The 13,301-nt window shown below is 34.3% G+C and overlaps 1 protein-coding gene across 4 annotated transcripts in view; it reads left to right on the top strand.

Moving 5' to 3' along the window:
- Nucleotides 1–13,301, top strand: part of EDEM3 (ER degradation enhancing alpha-mannosidase like protein 3) — a 54,469-nt gene that overhangs the window by 11,349 nt on the left and 29,819 nt on the right. For all 4 annotated transcript variants that reach the window (XM_033092887.1, XM_033092889.1, XM_033092888.1 and 1 more), the window contains exons 3-8: nt 2,419–2,519; nt 3,479–3,518; nt 7,788–7,900; nt 8,847–9,000; nt 10,092–10,226; nt 12,535–12,640. In XM_033092887.1, the coding sequence (XP_032948778.1) occupies nt 2,419–2,519; nt 3,479–3,518; nt 7,788–7,900; nt 8,847–9,000; nt 10,092–10,226; nt 12,535–12,640 (649 nt within the window). The remainder of the gene's footprint in view (nt 1–2,418; nt 2,520–3,478; nt 3,519–7,787; nt 7,901–8,846; nt 9,001–10,091; nt 10,227–12,534; nt 12,641–13,301) is intronic.

Below are 13,301 nucleotides of genomic sequence, written 5' to 3'. Positions count from 1 at the left end.
CCATCCAGGAGGCAGCTCAGCTCAAGGTGCCATGTTCAATCTTAGTTGCAGGGGGTGCTGCCCACCATCCCTTGCGGGAGTCCAGGAATCGAACTGGCAGCATTGTGGTTGAGAGCTCACTGGCCCATGTGGGAATCGAACCGGCAGCCTTCGGAGTTAGGATCTCGGAGCTCCAACCGCCTGAGCCACCTGGCCGGCTCCTGTTGTGTTTTGTTTTACTTTATGTTTTTGCTCTTCCTTTGAGAATCTGTAGATCAATTTTTTGATGTTCTATTTAATTCATGTTGTTTTTAATGCGTATGTTCTACTTAATTCATATTGAACTCTTCTATCACCTGAGTTTTATTTCTGAGTGATAATTATTAAATGTTTTTCATGACTCTGAGTCACAGCAATATGAATTACTCATCCCTAGTCCTGGCAATACATTGTAAACAGAAAGTATTACTGTACCTCAAACAGCCAGGATGTTTGCAGCGTAATACGGCTCTTTGCCATGTATGCATTATTCTGGATTTATGCAAACCAACTGTAGTTCGCTTTGTGGTTAAACCAAAGAAACTGTGGTTTTGTTTTTATCCTTAATCTTGAAACAGGGGCACAAAGTATTTTTACACCTGGTTCCAAACTCCTTTATTTCATTATTCTGGTTTGCAGTTGCTATTAATATTTTTCTTATCTGGATAAGCTTAGGGTTTGAGTTTCATATTTAATTTCAGACAACAGTGTTTATGTATATATATGTATGTGTGCTGCAAAACCCTAAAAATATTATGAAGGTTTTTAAGCTGTGGTTTAAATACCTCTTGATTTTAAAGGAACTCTTTAAATCAAATTAACATTTGAATGATCTCTTACAAAGTATCTCTCAAAATACATCGGCAAATGTAAAAAATACAATTTCATGAATTCTAATTGTTTCTTATATGTGTTAAATATGAAACTGTAAAGCAATAAAAATAGTGTGCATTCTGGGAAATCACAGTTCCGTTGGAAATAACACTGAAAAAGGAGTTAGAAACTTGACGTGTAAAAGACAAATGTAAAATAATTAGGAATGTATACTAAAATTATATGTAATATTAAAATTGTAAAATGTTGAATTCAGAATTTGGTAGCTGCACGTGGATTCTAATTACATCAAAACATTTGTTGCGTGAAATCCTTTCCTTGGGACATGAATCATTACAGAGCATGAACTTTTTTTAATAGCTGAAGGGTTGCAGTCTTCAATGCTTTTTGTATTTTTTAGCCTACTTTAGTTTTTAGGGGGAGGGTCTTTCCCTTTCTGTTGACCGCATGTTTAGTGTTCCTGGCCTCTATTCTATTTTTCTGCTGCTAATGTGCTATTAGTTTGGAATCTAGATAATTGAGTTGTATAGAGTTGGACATAGAATCGGGAATATTTTGGCTGAACTTCAAAAATTAAGAATCATGGGCATACAAGTATAGGAGGAACAAGTAAGAGTGTCTTCAATGTGATAGTAGCTATCACATTTTAAATATCCATGTCTTTGACCCATTGGGTCTGTTTCTAGGGATTTAATCAATAGCAATACAAGCATATGTACAAAAGATATATGCATATAGATGTTTATTGCAGCATTGCTGATGTAGTGAAAGATTGAATTCAACCTACATGTTCATCAATAGAATAAAAAAATAAATTTTAGCGTATCTGTACTTTGGAATACTTTGAGGAAAAGGTACTATGAAGTGTATAGGCTCTGGAGTCAGGCAGCCAGGTTTGAATTTTGGATCTGTCATTTACTAGTTGCATTACGTTGGTTTACTTAGTTACTTTTGATCTCAATTTTTTCATCTCTAAAATAGAGATAACTGAATCTGTGTCAGATTAATTATATTAATTATAGAGAGCCATTGACATGTCAGTGTAACAGTTAAATGAACTAAAATGTATAGAACATAGGTACTCAAATAACACTAGCTAATATTAAAGTATCACATTGCAGTTACTAACAGTAAAATACATCTATAAAATTCTAGCATGGAAAAATCCTACCATGATTTAAGTAAACAAATTTTAGAGCAATGAGCACCTGTTTGTATGTAAAATTTTAAAATGATATATGTGCATATATTTTAATGTATGTGGCTAAATCTGGAAGGGTAAATGCCAATCTTAACTAGTTACCTCTGGAGAGTGAGGTTGGGTGGAGGGGAAGCAGAGTACAGATTTCTAAAGAAATATTTTCTTACTTTTTTCCCCAAGCATGTATAACATTTATAACGAAAAATGTTTTTTTTTTTTTTTTAAATAGACTGTAAGGAAAGTAGAACTTTTTGACTAACCTTTATTTTCCTTTATTTAAAAATAGCCGTGAAAAGGTTATGTTTTCTAAATGATGTGTGCTTTCTCTTACTTTCCGCAGTGACTCACTAAGATTTTCCTTGCAGGAACATGCTTACCCAGCTGATGAACTCATGCCTTTAACCTGCAGAGGTCGTGTCAGAGGCCAGGAGCCAAGTCGGGGCGATGTTGACGATGCCTTGGGAAAGTGAGTGTTAGCACTGGGATGGCAGGACTTCTCCAAGTTCCCGAGTCTAGGCTGATGGAGGCAATGTACAGTCGTAGTTCTGGGGATTGGTTCAATTTCTTTCTTTCTTTTTTAAATTAAATTTTATTGGGGTGACAATTGTTAGTAAAGTTACATAGGTTTCAAGTGTACAATTCTGTAATACATCATCTATATATCACATTGTGTGTTCACCACCCAGAGTCAGTTCTCCTTCCATCACCTTCCATATATTTGATCCCCCTTTACCCTCCTCTACCACCCCTCCCTCCCCATACCCTCTGGTAACCACTAAACTATTGTCTGTGTCTATGCGTTTTTGTTTCTTCATTTGTTTGTCTTGTTCTTTTGTTGTTCTCAGTCTCGTATACCACATATCAGTGAAGTCATATGGTTCTTGACTTTTTCTGTCTGACTTACTTCGCTTAGCATGATGCCATAAGAAAAGATGAAATAGTACCATTTGCGACAACATAGATGGATCTTGAGATTATTGTGGTTAAATTTCAAAGATTGCTATAAGTATTACATTAAGTTCCTGTATTCCCTCTGTTAACTTTTGTAAAAATTAATCAGTTTACCTTTTAAAATCAGTGAAAAGTTGAGTTGTTTATTAAGATGGATGTAACTTTTAAAATATATAGAGAGCCATTGACATGTTATAAGGTGTTGATGCTTTAATATTTGCATGTGCTTTAGAAAGCTAATGAATATTTCTGTTCATTTTGAAGGATGTGGAAGTAGGCTGAAATAAATATAATGTTAAGGCTTTCAGGTTCTTTCAGTCTTTTATAGCTTACATTGTACTAGAGATGCTTTGAGTACTATTAATAGTTAATAGAAACTGCCCATCAATAGGATATAGATATGTCTGCTAATATATTCGTGGATAAAATATTCAAAATTCTAATGTTTTATTTCTCGTTATATTTGTTTCTTAGATTTTCCCTGACTCTGATTGATTCTTTGGACACTCTTGTGGTAGGTTTGATTCTTCTTCAATTTACTTATTTTATAAATTTCATAATATGGACACTCAAGGATCATGAATATAATCATTACATGGTAAGGCTGGAACAGAAGCCTTCAGAATTTAAAATGTTCTGATCTTTGCTTCTGCATGAATCTTCCAGACTTTTGAGTTAATCTATGTCACATGAACGTCAAGTGAAATTTTGTAGAATCGTGGAGATACTCAAATAATTTTTAAGTATGTCTGCTTATGTGGTGGCACCTTAGTGCAGAAGGGTGTTTCCCTTTGGACAAGAAGGTTAAAGCTATTGGAAGAAAGCAATTCTAGAAAATACCATTGATAGTCTTGTTCTAGGATGACATGCCACAATGAGACTGAAATTGTTAAATTAAAATTTTTATATGTTGTGTTATTTAAAAAAATTTATTTTTTCCCCAGCAGTGAGTTTTAGCACCAGGTAATCACTTCTTGATACTCCTTTTCCCAACCTCACGGGATACAAAATCGTTTTACTTCATTCTGGTTGGGGATGATTTGTGATGGCAGAGGGAAAAGATTGAGTTCCAGATATCATGATTTCTACATACAGTATCTTTCTATAATAGTTTTTACTCTTATATCGTTTATGGTATAAAAGTAGGCATGTTTCAGGATTTTCCTTAAGGCATATTTCTCAACTTTTGAGTTGATGTCTTTTGAGTTAATGTCTCAAGTACAGGTTAATATATTTTTTAAAAAACGTAAAACAAATATCTTTGGGGTGGCCGAAGTTTTTCAGAACAAGGCTTTTCTTCCCAATATATTCTTCTTTCAGTGAGCTCTTAAATTTTTTTCTCTTTTCCTTTCTTCCTTCCTCTTTTCCTTCCTTCCTTCCTTCCTCCCTCTTTTTTCTCTCTCCTTCTCCCTCTTTCTCTTTTTCCTCTTCCCTCTCCCTCCTTCTGTCTGTCCCTCCCTCCCTCTTTCCCTCTTTTCTTCCCTGTTTCCCTCCCTCCCTCCCTCTGTCCTTCCCTCTTCCTTTTCCTGCTTCCCTTCCTCCCTGTTTCCTTCCCTCCCTTCCCTTTCTTTTTTCTCTCCCTTCCTCCCTCCCTCCTTCCTTCTCTTTCTGTCACTCACCCTCCCCCTTCTTTCTTAGTGAGAGATTCTCAACTATACCAGCACCTTAGGAGGATTGCCTATGAAGTTTTGCAAAAAAGTCCTCCTCTCCCTAGTTATTTAATTGTCTGGAGTTGGACTGGACATTATTATTTATTCCTCTAAAGCTTCTGTTTATAAAATGCAGCCATGATTGAGAAGACCTTTTTGTTGAAAAAAACCATGATTGTTTAGACCTTTTTAGCTGAGTGAGGGTTTCAAAAGTTGAGACTTAATTTGCATAGATTAAAGGAATGTGTGAACTATATTATAATGACTATGAGAATGAGAAAGAATATTGTATGCCTTATTTTTGGTTTAATGGTCCTAGGGGATCTGCTATAATAGGGGAAGAGAAAAAGATAAACATAATATCCTGAGAGGCACTAATTACCTGGGAGAACTAAATGGTGTTACTTACTTTTAGCTGTAGGTGAGTTACGCACAGGAAGTCTGTCTTGATATGGAGGGAGTGAGGAACAGTGCTGGATAGTAGGAAAGACCAGAGATGGACCTAAGTCTGTTTTTCATTCTGTCATCTTGGCTTTATCCTTCCATATAGCAAGTTCCCATTATCTCTCTGTAAGCTCTTGGTTGAACATGGACGTCAGGTATCATATGTGTTTTAAAAACCTGTTACCAGAAATGAATGAGAAAATGTGGTTCCCAGCTGCATCACTTTCCTATATTTAGAAATCTGTTGGTCTCCAAATGAGAAGCCATTAGTTATCATAAAGGTCACATCCTTGAAGTTATACGGATTATACACTTTGCCATTGGTTCTCAAACTATGATGGATCCCAGGCCAGCAGCATCAGCATCACCTGACAACTTTTTTGAAATGTAAATTGTAGGGCCTGATCCCAGATGCACTGAATCAGAAAGTGGGACTGAGGCCCAAGTAGCCTGTTTTTAACAAGATTCGAGATGATTCTGATGTATGCTAAAGTTTTAGAAGCACTGTATAATGATGCAATACTTTTTAAACTTCAGTGTGTAAGTCACCTAGAGATCTTGCTAAAATGTGGACTCTGATCCAGTGGACTGCAGGAGGGGCTCAAGGATCTGTGTTTCCAATAAGCTGCCACTGGGTGGTGCTGGTGGTGATGCTCAGCGGATGTGAAGTGGAGCCTGAGTTCTGGCTTCTTGTGGCTGGAGTAACAAAAAAGAAACACGTAATACTGACGGGTGTGACCTTGGCCAAATTATTTAACTTCTCTGGGCCCCTGTTTTCACCTCAAAAGGGCCTAGACTAGATATCAGAGGTCCATGTTAACTATATTATTTCTTACTGATCTTTGGTTCAGATAAGTAACCCCTATTTGTTGAAGCTGTCCTCAAGAAGAGTCAGAAAAAAAGATTGAAAACGTCTTACAAACATTTAAAAAACGAGACTTTATAAACTCTTCAGACTTTGGTCTTTCGAAGTGGGAAAAACCTAAGTAACTTATTACATATCATCATAATTTTGAAATATACAAATTCATTTTGAATTTTTATTATCTTAAATATTTACTTTTTAATTTAAATAGAAGAACCAAAAGAAAAGAAATTAATAGTTTGAAAGTTTTTTCCTACATTTAGAAGGAATGCTGTCTTGTACATTTTATCAATACAACTATTAATATTTCTAATTTACTTTGCCTTTGTGATTGTTTTTTCACTTTATGATGTATTTATTTGAAAACATTAATAGGACATATTACTTGTACACACAACCATAAATTTTTATTTTGGTCTTACCGTAAAATGTTATGTAGAATTTCTATTGTCATAGATTGATCTTTAAATTTAAACTGTTGTTCCTAACTCTAGCTACCTAGTTTCTGTTTTTTATAATGAAGTCAGTCACCGAAACTTTAAATTTACCTTTAAATTTATCATTACCATGAAATCGGTAGAAAGATATTGAAATAAATTAAAGGTAATGGGGAAAAGGAAGAGACCTGAATTCATTCTTTGTTATCAGCTAGGAGCTTAAGAAACTCATTAATTAATGGAGCTGTTAGATTGAATTTTCTAGCTAATTATGGTCAAAGAGAACTGTCTTCCCATTTTTAGTTTCCTTTGTAACAAACAGCATTGGTACTATTCTTTGGAGTAATTCTTAGGCGATAGACCTAAAAAGAAGACTGAGATTAACAACATGGTATTAAAAAGTCAGGTACTCTTACCTAACCTAAATTAGAATTTTTAGCGAAAGTATCAAATCAAGTGAAAAAGCACTAAAAATATTATCAAACAAAAATATTAAACAGTCAAGTAAAGATAATTACTTTTAATGGATTTAGGATCTAAATCTGATTGTGTGGTCTTGATTTAGACCGAAAAATCAAAGCAACCTATGTAGTGACAGTGACCCCTTCATGGAGTTATTACAAGAATCTCCAGAGTTCTTAGCTTAGATTCTAGACCCTCGTGGTAATAGCGACAATAATAGTAATGTATTAAGTACTTATTAAGTCAGGCACTCCACTAAATGTATTTTACGTACATTATCCTATTTAAACAACCCTATGAGAACAGTTATTTCCTCTTTGTGATGATGAAGGAACAGGGTCGGAGTTGGAATTAACTTGACTGGGATTAGACAGGTGGTGAGTGAAGGAACCAAAATTCCAATCAGGCCTTGTTCTTGACCACACGTTGTACGGCCTTCTTAGTCAGGGCCGGGCATCCATGGAGTGAAGATGGCAGGTGGCATAGGGTTTAGGGTTAGTCAGTCGTCCCCTGAAGGATGTGGTTTCTTCTGAGAGGAAGCAACTTTTAAAATGAAGTTTGGTGAGTAGGATGTTTTTTTGTTTTGTTTTGACTTAGAAACCAAATCCCAGTAGTGCTCACCTCACGTAGCCCTAGGTCATGGGTTATAAAGAAACCAGTTAACAGTTCTGATAATGACTGTTTAAAATCCTTGTGACATGTCAGTGTGTCTAAAACTGAAGTATATAGAAATTCCCTATATTATAATTAGGTACTTTTTTTTTTTCAGTTTTAGGTATCATATTTTTATTATATGTCTAAGGGAAATATTTTGTTTATGTGTCACTTTAGAATCTTAAGATGTTAACTTGCTTTTAGCAGCACATTCTGGGGATATTTTTCTTTGACTTTGTATAAATAGCTTTATTTTCATAATTTTCTTCTAGGTATTAAATAAAACTAAAGAATTTGAAGATGCGGTGAGAAAAGTTTTAAGAGATGTTAATTTAGATAATGATGTAGTTGTATCAGTCTTTGAAACAAACATCAGAGTTCTTGGGTAAGTATGTAAGACAGGATTGTGCTGTATAACTTTAATGATAGACAAGCTTTGGGTATACTGTTTATTTCTTGATGATAGCAAAGCAAGACATTTCCTGTGTTAAAAGATAAAAGTTAGGATATTATGAAACACAGAGGCTATGGAATGACCTTGCATTATGTCAGGCATACACAGCAGCAGGCTTTGGAAATAGTTGCAGACTCAACTATTGTTAAAAAAGGACTCTAGGTTGAACATTTGCGTTTTAGCTTCATCACAAGTTTTTCACTAGCAGCATCGTTGGCTAACCTTAGCCAGCACCTCTTCAAGCCAAATGAAACAGAATTCGTAAGATTATCTCTCAACCACACAGTTTGAAATGCTCTTGGAACATTTAAACATACGGAATTACGGGCTTTATTAATTCAACTTTCAGCATTATTAAATTTTTATATTTAATGGCTACTGTTGTGTTACTGTAACTCATTTTCTTTTGTCAGACAAAATGAGTCTATTCACTTGAATTTAAGAAACAGTTATGTAGCTTTTAACGGAGTTTATTAATCTATTACATTTAGTGCAGAGTAGGGAGTTGGTTTTTATTTTTTAGTGTTGTACTAAGAGTTAAAGATTTCATGATATAATTAAATTTAAATTTTGTTACATAGTAAGTTTGTCAAATTTGTGAAAATAAGTGGCTTCTACGATGTTCTTTAAGAAAATTTAAGGCATTTAAGAATTCCAGACACTTTACAACACAGAACATCTGATTTTTTTCTTATACTGGCTATGTGATCATAATGGTTTGTCATAAAATGAGTAGGCCATAGTTAAATAAATAAGTTCTTCTGTGGTCTTTCCTTATGTGTGCTAAGTTGCTGATAACAAGGTACTGACATGTTTTTAGGTGGCAACCTTTAAGTATCTGTAAAATGTGGATAATGTTTCATTTCTGTGATTGCAGAGGTCTTTTGGGTGGACACTCATTGGCAATCATGCTCAAAGAAAAAGGGGAGTACATGCAGTGGTACAATGATGAACTTCTTCAAATGGCAAAGCAATTGGGTTACAAACTTTTACCAGCATTCAATACTACCAGTGGCCTTCCTTATCCAAGAGTAAGTCATTCTGAAAAATATGACAGTCTTTGTATACTTCCTTTGCTAAAAACAAACTAACAACAACAACGAAAACAGTGAATTTTTGTGATGTTTCTCACCTGCTTGAGGCTGGAGAAAAGTGCTTGGTAGCTGTATAACAAATTTATATTGACATTTCAGTTAATTTGCATTTAGTAGTGTGAGAATTTAGATTAGGTTAAGCCTTTTATGTGTCACTGCATAACAGATTAAATTATGCTGCAGAAGGAAGAAACAGATGCCAGACTCAAATTTGGGCACAGAATTATTTGTGCAGAAGATACATTTGAAGCAGTGAGAATAGGTGTTGACTCTAGAGGAGAGATTATGGCGAGAACACAGGTCATAGGGGATCGAGGAGGAAGTGGGGTGGTGCAAAGGAGAATGTTCAGAGACCACAAAGTAGTGGAGGTTATTAGAAAATCTTAAAAAGAAACGCTTCAAAAGGAGATGTTCTAAAAACATGAGAATTAGGTGCAAAGAGAGCCTTGAAGGATATAATGTGGTAGAATAAAGGGGAAAGAAGGATTCCAAATTGATGAAAGTACAGAACCATTCATTTTGAGATTTCTTCTATGTTGGTAAAGAAGCTTGGCCGCAGAGTCATTTGAAGGAGTTTTGTGGGTTTTTTTACCCCCAAGGAATAAATGTTATATTTAAAGCAGAGGGAAAGAAACCATTGACGATACAAAGAACTCTCTGCTGATTTATTTCATTCATTATTAACACTATTATTCTCTTCCTCTTATCCAAGTCAGACACCTCAGCCATTACCAAGCTCTGTTAACTTTTTTATTTTCTTACTGCTGCTCTGCTAGTTGACACCAGTACAATTTAATTCCTAGACTATTGTCAATGCCTATCTTACTCTTTTCTCTCTGGTTTATCCTTCAGATACTTCAAAAATTAATCTTACTAAAACATAACTTTTATCAAATTACTGCACCCTCAGAAGTTGAAATCTCCCTGTTGTACTAAATGTCTTTTAACTTTCAGAATTCCTTATAGTTTGACAGTTGGAGTCATTATCTCTTGATAATTGCTAATTGTAATCTTCTGGCTTTATTTAGATTAATTTAAAGTTCGGTATCAGAAAACCAGAAGCTCGGACAGGCACTGAGACCGATACCTGTACAGCGTGTGCAGGTACCTTGATCCTTGAGTTTGCTGCTTTAAGTCGATTCACAGGAGCAACAATATTTGAGGTTTGCTTTCCACAGTCTTTGATCTCCTGGGTATTGGGCATAACGAAGTTTGTATCTTTCCTTCATTCGTCAAGTATTAGGATTATCAATTGGAGAATTACTGCTGTTTCAGTCAACTTTTGTCTAAATCCCATCACAGTTTTTTTCAGAAACATGGAAGTCATCATGAGGTAGATATATTAAATACAACTTTGCACTTTTTCACAAACTATAAATGTCTAGGTTTATTTTTAGAAGACTTTTTAGCTATGTTACTTACATGAACTTGATATCACAAATGTCTTATATGAAACACCATGTCTCTGTGTTTTATTTGTTGCACTTATACATGGTCTATGGCATTACTGAAAATTTCCCTAATCTGAAACACAGGGAAATTTTTGCACTCAAGTTTGACTGAGAGACTTTTCTGTAAGTTTGTTTACTCCAAGGGAAGTTTTATTCATTATGCAAGAGACTTACTGTTCCCCAAGTATTTTGTTGTGGACTAGCTATGTCTCACACTTTTTATTTTATCTAATTGTTTAAGCTTCTCATTGGAGTGCAATAGTAACACAAAATACCCCCTATTTAAACATACGACTTAGGAGATTTTTTTTAAATGCATCAAATGGCGCACATAGAGCAAGCAGAAATAGGGAATATAAACCAACATTAGCGACATTGGATCTGAGGGTAAATAAAACAAGTCAAATGGTGTTGGTGTGTATCTGTGTTCAGAGTGTCGTCAGGACAGATTTATCATGTTTGGTTTAATTTTTATTCTATACCTTGTTGACTAACATTTTCCCTTTATTAAAAAGTGTAGTCACTTTTGCAGGTAGTCTGATTGGAACTACAAACTCTGAGAGATACTGATGCGTTTGCAGATGAGGAAAGTGAGGCTCAAAGAGGATGAGATGCGCAGCTAGTGGGTGAATGAGTGGAAGTGGAATTAGAATCCATGCCTTTTTGAAGTCAAAACCCGTATTCTTTCCCATGGGCTATTTTGTATCTATGAGTAAATCTGTTGAAAATCATGATTTTTTAAAACTTCTGAATGTACAGTAATTGACTATGAGAGAAGCAACCTGATGCATTTGATAGAGCATCAGTCTAAGACAGGGTTGGTAAAACCACAGTCTCCGGGCCAGATCCAGCCACTGCCTGTTTTTATTGAACAGCCATGAAGCTCATGTATTTATTTTGTCTATGGCTGCATTTGTGCTACAGTTGAATAATTGTGACAGTGACTGTGTGACCCATTAATGCCTGAAATATTTGCTGTCTGCCTCTTGTCAGAAAAAGTTTGCTGACTATATAAAGAGATCTGAATTCTCATACTAATTGTTTTATAACTCAGTTTTAAACTTTGGTTGACTCTTTGATTTCACTGGCCCTGTTTTCTTACCTTAAGATAGGAGAAATATTATCTTTATGCAAGTTTCCAGCTTTGAAAATATAGCATGTGATTAAAGTTGTAATCTGCTTTGTTTTAAAAAATCAGCATAAATAGTTTAAATCAAGAATTAAAACGATTTTACATTCTGTTTTTAAATCTGCAAAGTGACAAATTGATTTGATAATTTTTTTCTTTTGTAGAAGTACTTCTGCAATGCTAAATAGGCTCATACTCTGAAATTAATTTTTGACTTAGAAACTCTCCTGTGCATGTCCTTTGCTTTTATGTTCTGTAACATCTTTTTCATCCAAAGCCAAGAATTTGATCAGAATTTATTTTAATTTAGAATCCAGTGGACAAAAATAAATGAAAAAAAGAAAGAAAAGAAAATGTTACCATAAGATTAAAAATTTGGTTGGCAAATAAATACTAGTTGTTTTACTTACTCTTCTCTAACAAAGTTGCATGCTTTTTAAAAAGGGGGATCTGAAATGCCTGTTGGTGTTTCAAGGACAGTACCAGCTTTGAAATTCTCTTCCAATTTTCTAAATAAGATTATCTAAGGAAATTTTCACTTTGCATTTAAATGATAAAAATTATTTTAACAAGTGCATTTATGTCAGCAATTAATATAATGTAATGTTACGTGTGTGAATGTGAATCTGTACTACAAAAGTAGATGAACATGGATGGTTTCAAAGTGAGAGCACTGCCACTAAGTAGCATTTTAGTCATTATTTTTAACTAGACTTGATTGGCTGAAAAAGAGCCAAGACAAGGAAATTTAATATATATTATTAATGGTTACCTAATGAATTTTAATTAACCCTTCAAATATGTTATGGGCGTTTGATTTTTGTTTCTTTGTTTCCTGTTGGCCAGAAACATGATATTCTTCAAGTATGCTTTTCCTTTTTTTAATTATAGGAATATGCAAGAAAAGCTCTTGATTTTCTCTGGGAAAAAAGACAGCGAAGTAGTAATTTAGTGGGTGTGACTATAAATATTCATACTGGCGATTGGGTACGAAAAGGTATGTAAGTTGGGCATTTTTAAGTGAAGCCTTCACATCCTCTGAATGGTTGGGAAATAAAGCATTTTCATTTGTTAATCTATGGGACAGTATAAAGCATGGTTTCTTCTTCAATGTGCCAGATAATTGCACATTATTTCTAGATGATTTAGTGTTCTGTTTCATACCTTAGCTTGGGTTATAGCATCATAGATAGAGAATATAGATGAAACACTAGAATTAATTTCTTTGAGAACTAAGGAATCAGAATACCTTAGCCATCTCACATCAAGTTTTAGTTAAGTGGAAACCTATATTTAACAATGTTACCACCCATTCTTATTAAAATTGAGACAAAGCATGTAACAATCTTATATGAATGTTATATGAACCAACAGCATGTAGGATTGTATAAAGAATATGATTTTATCTTTATAAGATACTCCTGTAAAACAAGCATAGATGAATGGAAATATACTAGAATATTCCTAATGAGATGATCTTGTTTGCATCTTTTTCTATTTTCCAAAAGGCTTATGATGTTATATATAAAATATAAAAAATAACTGCATATATTTAAATAAATTAAGATAATTATTAATTTGAACATGTTAAAGTGAAATTATTGCCTCTTTTCAGTATTGTATAAAATTTTTCTAAGTTTTATCTAAATGGTTCCTGA

The sequence above is a fragment of the Rhinolophus ferrumequinum genome, chromosome 22, assembly GCF_004115265.2.
Source record: "Rhinolophus ferrumequinum isolate MPI-CBG mRhiFer1 chromosome 22, mRhiFer1_v1.p, whole genome shotgun sequence".
Lineage (NCBI taxonomy): Eukaryota > Metazoa > Chordata > Mammalia > Chiroptera > Rhinolophidae > Rhinolophus > Rhinolophus ferrumequinum.
This window is presented reverse-complemented; position numbering and strand designations above follow the sequence as displayed.